Here is a 19,047-nt window from a genome sequence, read left to right as displayed (position 1 = left end):
CCCCCCTCAGATCAGCCATGAAGTTCTCCACCAAAGGTAACTCCACAAAAATCATTCTTTCCACACCAAATTCCAAACCCACCTCCCATCTTCCCAACTTCCAACAATCCCCACAATGTTATCCTTTTGTTTAGAATTCAAATATAACCATTTATATTTGGTAGCTAGAGGTTCATTCCTAAATCATTTCTTATGCCAAAAACTATTTCTCTTCCCATCACCTACTTTCCAACAAATGTTGTTATCAAACCATGATCCACCCTCATTTTCACCACAAACCTTAACTAAGTCACTCCACCAAATGGAATCAAAATTTGACACCCTTTTTATAGGTGTACCAAATATGTCTCCATATTTAGATTTTAGGACAAGACCCCACGACGAACCATGCTCCCTCAATAGCCTCCACCTCCATTTCCCAAGTAAAGCCGAATTAAATTGTATAACATTTTCTATTCCCAAGCCACTCAACTCTCTTGGTTTACAAATGTCCTCCCACTTTATCCAATCAATTTTCCTTCTACCCTCTTCCTCACACCCCTAAAGCAAATCCCTTTGTATTTTGACAATTTTATTAGCAACCCCCACCTGAATTCTAAAGAAAGACAAAAAAAGCAAGGCTAAAGAAGAAAGGACAGAGTTAATTAAGGTTACCCTCCCACCCTAAGAAATGGTTTTTTGCCTGCACTTACTAAGTCTTTTCCTACACTTCTCTAAAATAGGCACCAATACACTCTCCCTCCTAGGGTTTTCCTCAATGGGAATACCTAAATAAACAAAAGATAGAACCATAGGGTAACAGTTAAGGATAGAAGCGTACCTATGGAGAACAAATGTGTTCATCCTTACTCCTTCAAAAGAGCTCTTGTAGAAATTAACCTTCAAGCCCAACATCAACTCAAAGCATCTCATAATAGCTTTCATGCACATAATATTCTCCATAAAATCATCCGCAAAGAAAAATATATCATCTACTAATTGGAGTAATGTGACCTCCACCTGCTGTCTTCCAACTTTATAACCAGAATACATGTCATCCTCAAAGCTTCCTTAGTGAAACCACTCAAACCCTTAGCCACAATAAGAAAGAGGAAGGGAGCAATAGGATCTCCTTGTCTAAGACCTCTCCCAGGATGGAATTCCTCATAATGACTCCCATTGACCAAGACTGAAATAGATGTAGACTCCGGGCATACCTTAATCCAAGAAATCCATTTTTCAGTAAACCTTATCCTTCTCGTCATGTATAGCAAAAACTCCCAACAAACACAATCATAAGCTTTTGCAAAATCCACTTTCAAAATGAGACATGCTTTCTTCCATCTCCTAGCATCATCCACCACCTCATTTGCTATAAGTACACTATCAAGCATATGTCTGCCCCCCCCCCCCCCCCCCCCAAATGCACTCTATTCATCATCAATAATTTTTTCAAGCATCATCGTCAACCTTTTGGCCAACACTTTGGATATGATTTTGTAAACATATCGAATCAAGGATATAGGCCGAAACTCCTCAAGCCACTGTGGGTTGTCTCTTTTTGGTATCAAAGCAATGAAAGAGGAATTACCACCTCTTGGAATAACACCATTCTCCCAAAATTCATGCATCATACTCCTACTTCTGGTTTTAATGTCTCCCAACATCTTTTAATAAAATTAAAATTTATACCATTGGGACCCGGGCTTTTATCTCCACTACATTCCCAAATCGCCTCTTTTATTTCCTTTTCCATAAAAGTGCTACAAAGAGAGATATTGTTTTCATCTCCAAGTTGCTTAAACGACATCCCATCAAGTTTTGGCCTATTAAAGTGATACTATTCAAATTTTTTTTCAATTAACTCCATCACCTTCTTCTTAACAATCTTTGGTTCTTCCACCCATACACGGTCCACCTCTAGGCCCTTAATACCATCTTTCCTCTTTCTCCAATTGATCTTATTATGAAAGAATTTCATATTTTCGTCACCCTCTTTGATCCACTTGGTTCTTGATTTTTGGTAAGCAAGGGATTCATGTCTCTTAGCAACTTTGTGATACTCCCCCAAACAAATCCTTCTCCTCTTAATTTCTTCTGTAGATAGCCCAACTTCCTCATCCTTCACATCCAAGAGATTAATCATTGCAAGTAACTCCTTAGAATGATGTTGAAGGTTGCCAAAGCTTTGGGAATTCCACTTTTTAAGCCCCCTTTTAAGTAACTTTAGCTTCTCTTTAAGCACATAGCCACTCTTTTTTGGATATCAAAAGAGTTCCACAATTTCTCCACTTTTTCCTTAAAACCATTTCCATAAACCAACAATTGAAGACCTTGAATAATTTAGGTCCCCAATCGATATAATTATTTTTCAATACAATCGGGCAGCGATGAGAACAACTTCTATTCAATACATATTGTGTACTTCCTTGCCACTTTATCATCCATTCCTTAGAGACAAGGAATCTATCAAGCCAACTCTTAGCATGAGAATTTGATCTATACCAAGTATATCTTCTCCTAACAAAAGGTATATCCTCCACCTCCATATCACTTATGAATTTGTTGAATGCTCCATCTCCCTCACCCAGTATTCAAATTAAGTGCATCCCTTCTCTCACCTACCTTCCTCATTGAGTTAAAATCTCCAGCAAGGCACCACATGGCTTCATTCACCTGGGATTCAAGTTCAAAAGTTGATCCCATAACACTTTCTTCTCCTCTAGCCCATAGAGGGCATAAACATTAACGATTACACAAGGACGATTTCCCTCTCTCCAGATACCTTTTATTCCTAGATACCCATCCCCGATAAAAGGATCAATTACCTCCAACACATCTTGACTCCACATACATAGTAATCGTCCAGCTGAATTAACAGCCGGAGATTCCCTCCAATCAATATTTCCATCTCCCCATAAGGATTTAAACACGTTCCCCATCTTTGCTTCCTGGATGCATGCAAATTGAACCTCTTCTTTAACAATGCAATCTTTAATAGCCCTTCTCTTCAATTTGCCCCCCAACCCCCTTATGTTATAGCTTAAGATCTTTATAAAACCTTCTTAGAACACCCCTCCGATGTTGCATGCATAGTTCCTTTCTGGCTTTTATCTTTATTTCCCAGGCGATGAATATTTGCAACGATGACATGCTCCTTGCCAGGATATTCTTTGCCATATCTCAAATCTTTTTTTTTTCTCCGCTTTATCATCTTTGATCACAAGTATGTCGCTACTCTGGTTCTGCTTTTTACCTCCATCACTCGTCCTTGCACTGTCCCTACTACCCCCTTCCTTTCTTCTTTTTATAGTCATCACACCAATGTTTCTCTTATCTTGGGTTTGTAACGGAGAAGCCTTAGTGTGTCTCTTCTCTATCTTGTTGGCCACGGGTTCAGCACGGCATCTACCAATCTCCTCCCATCGTTCCTTGTTGTCTAAATTGAATAAGAGAAATTCCTTATCATATGGACTAACATCATTAGTCCCAGTCACCAATACCACTTCATCATCCCCCTTTAGGCTTTGTTTACTATGCAGCAACCCATTTTTCGTTGGCCTATTATTATTCACCACAGTCCTTCTCAAATAACGTACCTTCACCAGCCTTACCACTCATCTTTTCATCACTTGGTGTAATCTTTTTAGCTTTATAGCTGTATCTGGGCTTAGGAACTTGGCCCAAATAGAACTTTTTCCTCTTGAAAAGACAACAATCATTAAATTGTTTTTTCCTAGCATTTCTCGAGAGTCCTTTGTGTTTCTTCTTTCTGTGACCAGCAAACACCTCAATAGTAAGCTCTACATAGTCCATTCATTCTCCCAATATGTGAACAGACTTTTCGGAATATGCCTAAGGTGGCATGTTCTCTTTGTCGTCCTTCTCTCCTCTCCTCCGGAGCACACTTTATCTTCCTTTACTCCTTTGATACAAAACGTTGTGCCTTGATTTTCTTTTCCAAGTATTAAGGAGTTTTGAGCAGCTTCTGTACGTTCGCCCCCCCTACTATTTTCCTTTCTAACTTTAGGCCCATCACTATTGGACATTTGACGTTGAGAACTTTCTCTTTCCGCTTTTTCGAAATTTGAGAGCAGCTTTTTAAGAGTCCCAACGTTGTCGTCACACACATCCAGTGCCCTAACATTTTGATACACTTGATCTTCCATCAGCATTACAACCCATGATGGATGATTCCTGGTCAGAATCATCCCTTTTCTCAGCTGGGTATACTGAATGAGTATTTTCCCAAAACAAGTTTTCTTCTAGCATCTTAACTATTATCGACCTTATTTATCATCTTCAGAGACGTCGTTCTAACCAAAACACGAGCAAAGTCCATCCTGGACAGAGCCTTAGTTTCTTCTTGTATTAGAACAAGTTCTCTGACTTCCGCAATGATCTCTAAGAAACACTCCTTACTCCAGACATTTAAAGGCACCCTTCCAATTCTGATCCACACCAGTTTGTTGTTGAAACACAGATCTAGTGTCCACTCAACCACCTGTTCAAACAGTTGTTTTTTCTAGCCATATTGGGTTTTTGACATCCCTGAATCTTACAAAACCGAACCTATGGCCACTTTTACTCCTCCTATGTGAAATAAAAACAGCCCAGACCTTCCCCCATTTAACAAAAATCTTCCACAAGTCCACCACTTGGAATGTCTCTGGGAAGTGAGTAAATCACCCTTCTCACCACTGTGGTCCCTCCAGCTTGGGCCTACCCCCTAGTGTTTCCCTCCTTTCTCGCATTGGCCTTACGATGAGACCAATCCAAATGCTCGAATACTATGTTTCCCTTCCCTTGGAACTGGAAGGATAGTTGGTTTATATGGACTTATCTATTTTTATTGTTGTTGCATTAGTATTATATTTATCATATTCAACATGTTTAGTTAAATGATTTTCTAGCAATTCCAATTATTTTATTGAATTTCTATTCTAATAAAGCTATAAAGACGAATTCAACACATTTTAAGTCCAACTTGAAACAGATGATCTATTATTCTTCCCATTCCATGGATATAATTTAGGTCAACCTAATTGTGCCTGAGTGCACAAGCTTATTAAACATAAACTCACGATTTCAATAAAATTGGCATGGTTTAATAGTTTCTAAAAGTTAAAAAATGACGGTATTTTATGTTTATAAGAAATTTTCAAATCCTTTCTTAAAAAACAAAAAAAAAAAAAAGAATTTTTCAAATCCATTTGATCCAAAATGCACATGCATACATCTCCCTCTGGCCGGATGCCAGATTAAAAAACTAGCAGTTTCATCAATTGATGTCATGACTTGGAAATCCTCTGAAATTAAAAGCTAATTTAAAGTCCTTCAACTTTGAGGAAAAGTTAATATTTAAAAATAATTTCATATCAATTTATCACTAAAATCGTACATCCCATAGATAACCCAACTAGTATAATTAAGGCTTAAATATGAACTTAGTCTTTGTAATTTATTTTTTTCTTTTAGTACTTATATTTTTTTTTTTTTTAAATTGAACCGCCTTACAATATTTGTAAACTTTCCAAATTTCGTCACTATCGTTTACTATAGTTAAAAAAGGTGACATTTCTAACGGGGTGACGTGCGTCGATGCCACAATGGACATCTCTGAAGGAAAGTTTTTGAACTTTCGAGCAATGTCCTTACTAAAGGACCAGATATAAAAGAGTACATTGATTCCTAACATATTGGAAAAATCTTTCTTTATGTAATGCCATTCCATTTGTCATGAATTTATCAATTATTTTAAAATAATTATAATTTTTGGGGAAAAAACAAAGACTCCCCCCATTTTGTTATAAAAATGAAATAGAATTTAAAATTAGAACACAAACATAAAAGGGGTCGAATTACATTAAGGTTTCATTATATTTGGCTTGTCTTTTCTCCTTCTCCCTTTACTGAAGTGTCTCATGGATGTGGGGCCTTGGTGCACGATCTTTGTCATTCGTGTATGTTTGTGGATGCGTGAAGGTAGTCGTGTGTGGTTGTTTGTGGGAGCGGGTGTGCATGGTTTTCATGGAGCGTGTGTAAATATATGCATCTTTGTGCCTTTGTGTGGGAGGTTAAGTGAAACTCTAATCAACACTTCTTTCATATTATTTTTAAAAATTTAATTATTTCTTTTTATAAGATTATTTTTTAATTTTTAGATGTATTAATTTTTCTTCTTCTTATATATCCTTATTTAATTATTCTTTTTCAAACATTAATAAAAAATAAGTAAGTAAATAGAGAGAAAAAAATAATTTTATAATCATAGTACAAATAATTAATAAATTTAATATAATAATTACTTTTCTAAAAATGTGTGAATTAGTTGAAAAAAATCTTATAATTAAAAAAGAGAGAATGATTACCTGAAAATCTGATTTGGTGATTGATTTTACGCGTCCATGTTATGGGTTTTATTTAAAATGTTGTTCATGGAGGTGTAACATGTTTTTTCCATTCTATTCTGTTAAGTTATGGCTTAAATGTTAACCATTACCTTTATGGGCTAATATCAGATTTTTTTTGTTATTAGGTTTGTTTTGAGAGCAGTTATTTTGACACATACCATTTTTAATGAAATAATTTTCTATTTGCACGTGTTGCATGCATATTGACCTTCCAACTCATAGTTGCCGACTTCATGTATGAATTAGATGTTGTACTATGAACATATTGTATAATAATCACAATCATTTTTCCTATCCAAATCAATTGGGCTTTCTGTATTTTTTTTATCACGCTTTTGTGTATTTTTTTTTATAACTAATGTGTTATTTTCTTTTGTTATTTACTTTTGCATATAATGAGTTTCTGTATGCATTTTCACCTTGGGGTGAATTTCTGAAAGAACCCACCTTTCTGTATATATAAGGGAGGGACCAACTCCGACTTGTTGAAGTTGAACTCTATCAAATAGAATATTTTTAAAATCCTTTTATAAAATATTTTTTAAAAATCTTCCTAGCTACTTATCATTAAATAAAGAAAAAATTATATACATTTTATATTTTCAAGACATTGAATATATTTACTTCCCATGTAATATTCAGGGGCGACTCAAGGATTTGAGAGACTTAAAGTAAATTTAAGAATGAGGTCTTTTATTTACTCATAAAATAATTTATTAAAATTATCATTGTTTTATTTAAAATTAATTTTTTGGGCTTTTTGTGATGCGAAATTATCGATTAAATTGTCATAATTAATTTTATTTAACATTTCTTTTTTTAATAGACAATAACGTCAATCCGTTCAATTTTTGTTGAGACATTGTTGATCGTAAGTAAGTTTTTATTATTTTAGCTTTGAAAAACTCCTTTAAGATGAATCAATTGATACTAGTATTGTTAACATTATTCTTTAAGCTATATACGCATTTGGAAAAGAATTTATTCTTTTTTATATAATTAAAAATGTCAATTGGTTTATTATTTTTCAATCCTATAATTTCCTTTAAGATATTTATTTTTGAAAATAAATCTAATCCATCAACATCAAACAAATTATCATGTTTCAAAGATTTTTCAAGATTTAGACATTTCTAAAGTACACAATGTAGTAACTTTAATTTTTTTAACACTAAATAAAAAACCAAAAATATCTTCATATATTTTAAAATTTTCAAATCTACATTGAAGTGTGGTAATTGCTTTATCTACGGTGTACAAAAAGTAATCAATTCTAAATGATTATTGAAGAGATTTTACAATTTCATCCTCAACATTTTCATCAAATTGTTTCTTTCTACGACTAATACGTTTTTCACAAACCTTAGGCTCTATATCCATTTCAAAAGCAATTTCCTTGGTAGAAATCAATGCATTTTCAAATCCATTTTCCCTATACTTTTCAAAAAATGAAAGAAGACCTTTTAATTGTTCAATAGCTTCATCAATGCACATATCTTTTGATTGTAAATTCTTACGAACTAAGTTAACTGCAAATAAAATGTCATACCAAATAGTCATGCCTAACAAAAATTCAAAATTTTCAAGTTCATAATTTTCTAAACAATTAGCTTCACTTTTTATTTTAGGATCATCACTAGCTTTAGATAATTCAAATAAAGCATCTCTTATTTGTAAAATTTGAAATCTTACAGCTTTCACACTTTTAATACGGCTTTCTCAACGTGTTTGTGACAATGATTTAAAAGTTAAGCTATGTATATGGTTTTGTAAAATTTTCCACCTTTTTGTAGAAGAAGAAAATAAAGTGTTCACACGTTGTAACACACCAAAGAAAGGTGTAACTTTAGGAAAAAAGTTAGCCATATCACAAAGTACTAAGTTTAAACTATGACAACCACAAGGAGTATAAAATGATCTAGGATTAATATCAAGGAATCTTTGCTGCACACCCTGAAGTTTTCTTTTCATATTAGATCCATTATCATATCCTTGTCCCCTAAGATCATTAATATCAAGTCCAACAATTTTTAATTCATCTATAATAGCATCAAAAAGACCTTTTCCACTTGTATCATCTACTTTTAAAAATTCTAAAAAATACTCATTAACTTGGATTGGAGTTGATGAAATATCCACACACCTTAATACAAAAGGCATTTGCTCTTGATAACTTATATTTGGAGTACACTCAAGTATGATTGCATAATATTTCGCATCCTTAATTTTTTTTTTATTTCGCCTGCTAACAGATTTATCAACTCATTTTGTATATTATGCCCAAGGTAATGGTTGTGAATTTTATCGTCTTTAATTCGACGAATACGTTCTTGCATGATTGGATCAAATTCTACAATCATTTCAATTAGACTAAAAAATTTCCATTAGCTTTTTGGTAGATTTTTTCATTTTTTTCACGGAAGGCTAAGTTATTTTTACCAAGGGTTTTAACAGCTGCAACAATTGTTAACAACACATTTCTCCCATGTTTTCTATCTCTATTTATTTGTTCTTGAACATCTTTGTCTATTGTTTTATTTTTTTCCAATCTCATTTCCAAATCAATCCATGCATTCATGTTAGTAATCTCATTCGTTATTTCAGGACTCTTCAACTTAGCTCTAAGATTTCTCCAATCTTTACTACCTTCGTTAGCTAGTTTACTTGTACAAGAAACAACATTAAACAATTTGCAACAAAAACAAAAGACTCTATCCAAATCTCTAGAATAAATTAGCCATTTTCTTTTATGTTTCTCTCCATTAGGCAATTTTTGAATGTAATTCGATGAAGAAAAGTGCCTAGAATATTTATCCTTTGGGAAATCCATATCAGTAACTTTAATAAGATCTTTTTCTACTAATAAATCTTTCAAAGTTGTATCAATATTCTTCCATTGGCTTGGATCATATATATTTTCAAAAGTAGAATCATCTAGTCTCCCAATCTTCTCCTCATTATCATGAGTTTGAGAATCACAATTATAATTATCCTCATCACTAACTACTTCTCTATTGTTGCTTTAACCTATATCTAAATTGTTATCTTGTTCATTCAAAGAGCACCCACCTATATTTTCTAATTCATGTTTCTCATCTATTTTTATAAATTTATCCATAGCTCCTTTTTGCGATGCAATTAAAGCCTTGACTCTTCTCTTTTTCTGAAGTTTTGAATAGCCTGATTCATATTTTCTAGTTGACATACTTATTATATATATTTTTGTATGAAATTAAAAATTATAATATATAAAACACTACACAAATGAGTATATAAAATAAGAATGAGCTAAAACAATAAAACCTGATTCTGGTTGTCAAGAAAATGAACTTGATCGTAGTATCTTGAAGTCTCAAGTCTCTTTCTCTTCTTTGGTAAATGCTTAAACTTAATTTCCAAATTTCAACCTTTTTGTTAAACCTGCATAAATTATTTTGAGATTAATCATTATTCATTAATAAAACAATAAAAAATAAACTTATTTTGAGATCAATCTCGCAATTCATCAGGATTTGGGATAGAGGCTTAATAATATATATAAAACTTGTCATTTGTCAATACAATAATGAATGCGACTATTACTGTATGTATAAGATTTTAGATTATTAAATTAACACTTTTCAATAGAAAAAACAATTATAATTTGATAAAGGAACATGTAAGTATGTAACAATTATCAACAAAAGAAAATTTGAGTAAATAAGAGTACAATAAGTTCTATTTTTTTACTTTTACCTGATATTGACACACTCAAAAGGAAGAAAAGTCAATTGTTTCCTCTACCCTCCAAATAGAGACACATGCACATAAGAGATGAGAATAAAATTAGAGAGCTATTGACTAATGTGTCAAAGTGAAACAATGATCAAGTAAACTAAAGAAGCAGGTGAGAAGACAGAAAAGTATGAGAGACAGTGAGAAAAGAAGACAAAATTAGAATTGAATAGGAAGATAATAAAAAGAATAGAAATAAAAGAATTTTTTTTGGATTTCTTTAGCTATTAACTATTAAATCTCTTTTTCTAAACAAAACTATGATATTGGTGAATAGTTGTTACTCATTAATTGTTATTTACGGTACTAATAAAAAGATTAACAGTTACTTATAATATTTTAATTAAAATTTATTTTTAAATATAATTTTACAATAAATTTGTTTTGAGGTATATTAATACTAAAAAAAAAATTTGGAGTCTTTTTTTTTGGAAGCCTAAATCCCTTACTTGCACTGCCTAGGCCTTAAGCTGGCCTGATAATATTCACTTTATATAATGCTAAAATTAAAAAAGATATATAAAACAAGAAGATACAATATACAACATTACTATGAGAACAAATTAATGTCTTATATGATTATATCCAATAATTAGGCTTATCAAGTAATAGTAACTCCTAACTGTCACGATTCTAAGTACGTATGCATATTATTCATACTATGAATGTTCACTGGTGACGAGACCTGGTTTGGATAGATTGTTTGATGAAACATGGAAACAAGTATATATGAAACGAGGCATGGCAGGTGATGTATTTAAAGGGAATGAAGAATACTTCAATGTTCCAACCTCCACCTTGGCACCAAAGACCCACAACACCTTGAGGTTGGTGGAACGAGTTAATTCATCTTTCCTTTTAGAATCTTCTCAAGTTACTTTTCATAAAGTTGCAGGTATATAAAAGGAACCACCATGAATATTTTTCCCTTACTCCATCTCATATGCATTTAATCAATGTCTATTTTAACGAATTACACCTATGTTTTTCAACAGTTACCCCTGCCACTATTTTTCCACGTGCAATGTGGTCCCGCCAAAGGAAAAAAGAAAAAAGAGAGAGAGAGAAGTTTCATGTGCAATTTTGTTTTCCCAAAAATTAAGATCATGAAATGTATTCTTAGATGCGGATTATATTTTAATGTTGGCTTAACCTTGATCTTAAGGTATTTCTAATAAAATTTGAACCCATATAGTACATATGTAAAGATTCCCTAATCACAGCTTATGATTTTTCATGTTGTCAAAAAAGCTTATGATTTTTCATCTCGCGTCTAAAACAACAATTAATACGTGTTTGGCCCAAAAAAAAAATTAATACGTGGTTATATATTACAAATGTTTATATACTACTTGATTTAATTTGGTTCAATATATTTGCTTTTACGACTTATTAAAAAAAGAAATCCTCAATTATCTTTTTTTTTTTTTATCTTAACCCTTCGGTTGATCAAGACAAAAGAAATCATGATTAATTTAAAATTTAACTTATATAAATAAAGTCTAACACAGAATTATTTTTATTAAAATTTTAACTAAAATAATATATGAATAATTCAATCTTAATAATTCAACTTTAACTTTATCATATTAATTACTTATTTATAATCACTTGCTTAAATATAATGTCTTTACAATGGATAGAAGGATGGAAACGATAACAATAGCAAGCTCATAAAAAAATTAGAAACTAACCCGTAAGGCATGTGTTGTCGCTCTAAAATTAAATACGAGATTATGAAATGTGATCATTTTTTTATGTGTTGCGTAAACAGAGGACATGATCCTAAAGCTATGGAAGCATTGATGAAACAAAATCAAACTATAATTAAATATGTCAGAAAAATGGGTACTCCTATACTCTCTTGTTTGTTTTTATTTTCAATAAAATTCTAATCGTGACACTTACGCACAACATGATTAGTCTCAAGGTTTCGCTAGTTCTTGACCAATTAAGAAAAAAAGGTTTTCTCTTGTTAATAGAAAACTTGGGTCAGACAAAAAAAAAAAAAAACAAATAAACAAAGACTTAATAGTAAAGGATCAAGATGCGATCTCCAAGACCAAGAGAACCATGGTCAAGCAAACTTCCATGGATTCAAGTCAATCGAACTTATTTTTCATCTAATTATATACATAACTATTTTATTTTAAATCGAAAAATATCCATATTAATTGATTAAATCTCGTGACAAACACAAAACGATAGGTTATTACCCCTTCTTCCATGAAAGGCTCACCCCCAAGAGAAACCATATATTACATATATATATAACCAAGTTTATGGTGCAAGGCGACTACACGTCGAAGATGTTGGTGAATCTCCACGTTATATGCATAACTGTTTTTTTATTAACTGTTGTAACTTGTAAATAGAAAAACTCCAACATGTGTAATGTGAAAATTGACTGAAATTTGAAGATTGTCATTTTTTATTTTATTTTAATCTTCTGATTTATTAGTGGAAAAAGATTTTGATTAATCTATAATTCTGTAAGTAAAATTTGAGTAAAAATTAACTTCAGCACATTAATACAGTCCAAATTATTTAATTGTTGTGGTTTAAAACTATATAATATTCTTTTTGGAAAAATATATTTTTAATTAGTTTTTACTTTTGATCAAATGCATTGAGCTCTCTGCATTTTTCTATTGATGAATTCAGTATTCAAACTTTAAAAAACATGAAATTTGGTCCTTACTCTAAATTTAATGACCAAATTTGTCTAAGTTTGATGGAAAATATAAAAGCTAAAAATATAATTCATTTTATGAGCTCGTGACACTGAAATGAAAAACAAAAATGGTGACATTATTTCATAATATAAAACTAAAGTTGACTTTATCCAAGTAATCATATCATAATCACTCCTAAAAAAAAATTAAATACAGAGCAAAAGAGAGAAAAAAAAAAAGGACAAAGACAATGCAGTTGCGAACAAGGTGCTTGATGCAGCTAGCAGAGCAAAAACCTGATCACTTTCTTCTTCTACACATCAACACTGCAACTCTGCAAGAGGCGAAACTTCACCGGCGAAGCCACGAGTCCTCCGGCGGCAATGCTCCGATCTCCGGCGAAGCTAATATACGCGGGACAGTTCACATAGATATGGTACCTCCCAGAGACCCAAGACCCGACCTTCCACTTGACCCTCCCGTTGACCTTAACGTTGACCAAAACGGCGCCGGCAGCGCTCTGGTCCTGCTGCAGTGAGCTGAGCACAAACGGCGAGACGGGGACGACGTTACCGAATAGAAACGGCGACCAGACGGCGAAGTCGCGGTGGCCCTGGTAGGTGTCGGGGAGCGCGGTGGCGAGGGAGATCTGCTGGCTCCGGTAGGAGGCGTAGACGTGGAGCGCGTGGTAGTAGACGCCGACGCGCGCGTTGGGGTTGTGGGAGGAGAGGGTGACCTGCATGGTGAGGGTGAGGGTGTTGGGTGTGGGAGTGGAGAGGTTGAAGGCGTAGAGGGTGGCATCTTGGAGAGTGAAGCGGGGCTTTGTGGGGCGGAGGATGACCCAGATGAGGAAGATGGTGAGGAGGATGAGGAGGACGAAGGCGGCGGTGGCGCCGAGGATGAGGCGGAGGAGGTTGCGGCGTTGGGAGGAGTGGTGGCCGCACTCTTTGACGGACATGGTGGTGGTTGGAGGAATAGCTGAGAGAATGGGGGTTGGGTGTGTATATATTAATGCTTAAGGGCGAAATGGCGAATAATAATGGAAATGTACGCGCTACTTATGTTGTACAATGTACAACAGAGCACCACATGCAATCCTGGTGGAGTTGATTAGCCATAATGCATCTTTGAAAATTCGGCGCAAGATTACTTTTAAAAGACAAAAGTCATTCCGTCAAATATCAAATTTCTTCTTGTTATTTTTATTCTATGCACATTATAATAATTTTAACTGTAAATTAAACATACACACAGAATAAGATTATGAATGGCAATTCTTTTTTAAAAAAATTTAACGCACATATATATTTAAACAAGGTCATTTTGATAAGAAATTTTTTTATGACGTATGTCGGAGTTATTCTTTATCATTAGGGTTTTTAGGATAACACTAAATAGGGTTTTTTCGGTCCATATCGAATAATGTTATTTTTTACCGATGTTTGATATGATTTTTTGGTCAACATAATTAGAATTTTTTAGTTAATATTGACTAGAGTTTTTGACTGACATTGGTTTGGTTACATTTTTATGTTGACATCAACCGGACGTATTTTTAGTCCATATTGATTTGTTTTTTTTGCCTATGTTAGCTAGCAAGGGAATTTTTTTATTTTCAAAATTAGATAGAGTTTATTTTCTATAAAATTTAATATTAAAATTTCATCTATTTAAAATATAAAAAATGAAATTTTGCATATAAAGAAAATTAAATTATCCTATCCAAAAAAAAATTTAAAATTTAAGAAATTTAAATTAATTTATCAAAAAATTATTTAAAAATAATAAAAATTTAAATTTCAGTCATTTCAAATTTTCTGATTGATATTTTTTAGTAGATATTTTTTTCAATATATGAATTTGGAATCGAATTTCAGATAATTGTACGTATAATAGGCCATAGAATGTGTTAAAAAATGATAAATATTAATAAAATATATAGAGTGGATAAGTATTATCTAATAATTACATTTTTATACAATAATTTCTTACTACTTCTGAGTAAGTAGAACTTGTATATCCATGCACGTCTTAAATGGTAAAGTCTATCACATAATTAACTGATGCAATGTTAAAATGAAAATCAAGAAAGATGATAAGAAACATAAGATGAAAATAAAAAGAATGAAAAGTAGATGTGAGAGTATAACTATTCTTTCTTTTATGGTCATTTTAAAGAGAGTTATGTTATATGTCGTGCAAAAAGTATGAAGAAATTTATCAAATAAAACTGTAACACGTGTGATTGTGCATAGGTGAAGGTAAATTTTGTATCCTTTATCATTCTATTGTAAAAATAAGAATAAAAAACATAAATATGAAATAATTAAATTAGGTGATTATTGATTTGATAGAGATAAAAAGAAAAATAATGAAAAGGTGTTATAAAAAATATTACTTGTATAACTCTTTGAAGATAGTTTGTAGTTTTCAGTAGAAAGTTTGCATTATATTCCAGCAATATAGGTGAAGAAAGAAGAAGAAAAAAAAAGGATTTTAAGAAAAAAAACTTCTATTAATCAACGGATGCGTAATTTTTAAAGTTGTTTTTTTCTATAAAAAAATAAAATAAACAACTGACATCATAATGTCTCTTGCCTTTTTAAAGTTATAATACACTATTAAGGAAATCTAATTTAAATAATTAAAAAAATACATGAGTTATTATAAATTTTTTATATTTTTATAAATAAAAAATATTATAATGCTTCAGATTAAACATTGAATGCTGTTAAATGAATCATTTTGTTTTAATAATATTTGATAATTTTGTTACTATTTTACATCATGCTTTCTAAGACATAAACTAATCGCTACGACAATTATTAATGTAGGTATTGCCTATGCTAGAAGCCTCAAGATTCGCAAAAACTGTGATTCAATTGTTATGATCGAAGTTGATATAACTAAAGAGTTGCATAGTCATTTGCTGTTGGAACATTTATGAGTAAATAGTTGTCAGTGGATCGACCATGTCTGTGGCATATGATTTAAGCCAGTTAGATGGCTTCATTAATTATTATACCATATGTTGATCTTCATTAATACTACAAGTACTATAGTTAGAAATTTCGAGAACAGTGAAGTGGCCTAGCTATACTTTGGAAAAGACGGGTCTTGCTGGCTTGATACCAACTATTCAGTCGGTGGATCTAATTTGCAATTGTAATTTGTAAGAAGCCAATTTTTTTGTTCTAAACTAATTGCAATGTAATATAAGGAAATTCAGGCTTGCTTTGACAATAGTTAGTAGTTATAAAGCAACTGACACGATACTTGACACGATATAGACAAAGACGTATAGACACTTGTCAAATACATTAAATTCAACCTAAATACGAATGTCAATATCGTGTTGATGTCATGTCAGATACGAGAAACCACAACAAATTGGGGTGTTCATGCTTCATTTAGTACTACTTTCATATATTTTTTTCAACAGTTTTTTTTTTATCTTCATGATATTATTTAATCTTTACTTTATATTCGACTAGACTGCAATTATACAAATTAAATGCGGACTATATCATCATTCGTTCATATTGGAAACCGAAATTTAAACATTTCAGAAAATGGCCGAATTTTCCATGACTGCATGCAGGATATTATTTTTGTTTAGTTACTCAGTTTGGGTGTTTCTTCTCTAGTCACCTCCTTCAAATTAAAACTTGATTTATTGTGGTTTTGAAAATGGACCTAGTGCTGAATATATGGCATATGTTCATAGGAGACTGAGTTATTCTGCCAGCTGGTCTCCCCTACTTTTAGAAAATATTTGATCAACACCTAATATCCTATTTAATATTTACAAAAAAATATAAATATGATAAAATTCATATAAATGATTAAAAATAAAAAGAATTGAAAAATGTTATTGGAATACGTGTTTAAGGTAAATGATAATGTATCATTGCTCCTACTTTTTCTGAGTTAACATACTTTATATCATCTAGTTTCATTATAGAAGAACACATTAAGCCTAAGAAATTTTTGCATTATTAAAAGATAAATAAATAATTAGTTAAAGAAAATATTATCAGAGGCCTCAAGCTAATTAGCTTAGCCTAATGCATGTATTAATTCTAATTTTACAGCATAAACTCGGTATGATCATCACATATATTATTAGCTAGCTAGTGTTACATAAGTCACTTGATTGATAACAATTAGTACATCATGATTATAAATAATAAATGATTAAAATTAAAATATTATATAACAATCAAATCTTTAAAAGATTCACTAAACAAATTAACAAATATTTTAATTATCCTTGATCTCAATTATATATTATTTTTAATTTTGATTAGATGGTTGTTATGAATTATTCTCAAGTTAAATTAAGAGTAACTCTAAAAAAAAATATTTTTCATCTTCACTGTTCATTTTCTTAAAATCTAATGATTATAATGAGTAATTAATTTTAACTATTAAATTTTAAGAAAATAAATAATAAAAATGAAAAATAAATTTATTAGAGTTATTTTTTATGTAACTTGATTCCTCCTCTTGATATATATATATATATATATATATATATATATATATATATATATATAATCTTCAAGGAACAAATAATCAACTCAGAATTCCAGATTACTATTGCCACGACAGAAGTAAGACACTCATTTTAGACTTTAGTCAAAGTAATATATAAACTAATCAAAATAACTTATAAGCCAACAGTTATTTCTTCTGCAGTTCATTCATTATCCCCTTAACTTAACTCAATTATTTAAGCACTGAGATAGGAATTTTGAGTGCCCGAGTTTCAAGTCATCATTTGAAAGCAGTATCTTGAATAATAAAAGATGAGGCCTTTTTGGCCCACACAAGCTAAGGATATGCCTTTAGATATTTGCTTCTTATTTATCTTCCTGTGCCTGCTTTCAGTTCTTCTTCAGTGACATTGAATCTTTCAAATGAAGAAAAGGGGCAGCAGAATTTTCTTCGAACCTACACTTTGAATATCCTATAAACAATTACAAGAATACAAAATCTTTTTTCTCCTGATCAGAAAATGATTCAAAATTAAAGGGAAGGACAAAATACAAAAGCGATATAGGAATAAAGCAATATGATAAAATCGTAAATTAATTAAAGGGAAGGAAAAGCATATGATAAGATGGCAAAGGTAAGGAATCATTTTCAATCCAAAAACTTGATCATTGTAACTTTGGGTGAGTGAACCACCGTGAAGGAACCAAAGTTATTATGATTTCTTGAGATTTATTTAAATTATATATACTAAGCTCCAAACTTATTTAAATATACACTCCATCCCATTTGTATCAACTTAGTTACATAGTAGTTTTTATAGAAATTTACACTCCTCCACCTTGAGCTTTGTCTGTATGATATAGTGCCTGTTTAATTTGGCTTCCAAAATGTACTAATTAAAATGATAAAGTCACGTCCAAGTGAGTAATAAGATGCAAAAGCAAGAGAGAGCAACTTCAATGTCAATTGTAGAGCAATGCCAATCAAAACATATGGGTAAAACTCGAAACTTCCTCCCATATTACACTCCACCTCATTTGAAGTAGCTTATTTAGAAATATTCTAACAACTATCAATTAAATATGAGTAAAGAGTCTATGCACTTAAAAGAGTATAAAAAGTCTTTAAATTGTCAATTAGGAATAATAATATATGATAAATTTGTTAATTTTTACGAATTTTAAAATATGTTTTTGATTCTTATAAGTTAGTGTGTTTTTTTCGTTGTAATTTCATTTTTTTTTTAATTTTAATCCTGACAAGTTTGTGTTTTTTTAGTTTTGATTACTGGAAGATATTTTGCTCATTTTTAATCTATATAAGTTTGTATTTTTTTTAATTTTGATCCCTGTAAGTGCAAATTTATGAAAATTATAAATAAAAAAATTAGAATCTTACATGGACCAAAATTGACAAAATGTAAATTTATATAGACTAAAAATGAACAAAATATCTTATAGAGATAAAAAATAAAAAAACACTAATTTTCATGAATTAAAAACATATTTAAATTTATGTTTTTATGGAGTTAGTGTCTTTGGGCTTTGAAATAGTCCTAATACAGATTGGGCCCATGTTCAGTCCATAACACCATAACACATGACAGTAAATATTAGTAAGGGAAAAAATTAATTCACATGTTGAAATAGGTTCTAAGATTGATTTTGAAATAACTATGGATGATGGGTTGCAAATGGGTTGCCTGG

General features: G+C 31.4%; 1 protein-coding gene across 1 annotated transcript; it reads right to left on the bottom strand.

Annotated features, from left to right (window-relative positions):
• Positions 1–12,956: 12,956 nt before the first annotated feature.
• LOC100819285 (NDR1/HIN1-like protein 1) lies at positions 12,957–13,958 on the bottom strand. Its single transcript, XM_003538046.5, has one exon. The coding sequence runs from the start codon at positions 13,797–13,799 to the stop codon at positions 13,155–13,157; it is 645 nt and encodes a 214-aa protein (XP_003538094.1). The 5' UTR covers positions 13,800–13,958; the 3' UTR covers positions 12,957–13,154.
• Between the last annotated feature and the right edge of the window lie 5,089 nt (positions 13,959–19,047).

The sequence above is a fragment of the Glycine max genome, chromosome 11 (assembly GCF_000004515.6).
Source record: "Glycine max cultivar Williams 82 chromosome 11, Glycine_max_v4.0, whole genome shotgun sequence".
NCBI classification, from domain to species: domain Eukaryota; kingdom Viridiplantae; phylum Streptophyta; class Magnoliopsida; order Fabales; family Fabaceae; genus Glycine; species Glycine max.
This window is presented reverse-complemented; position numbering and strand designations above follow the sequence as displayed.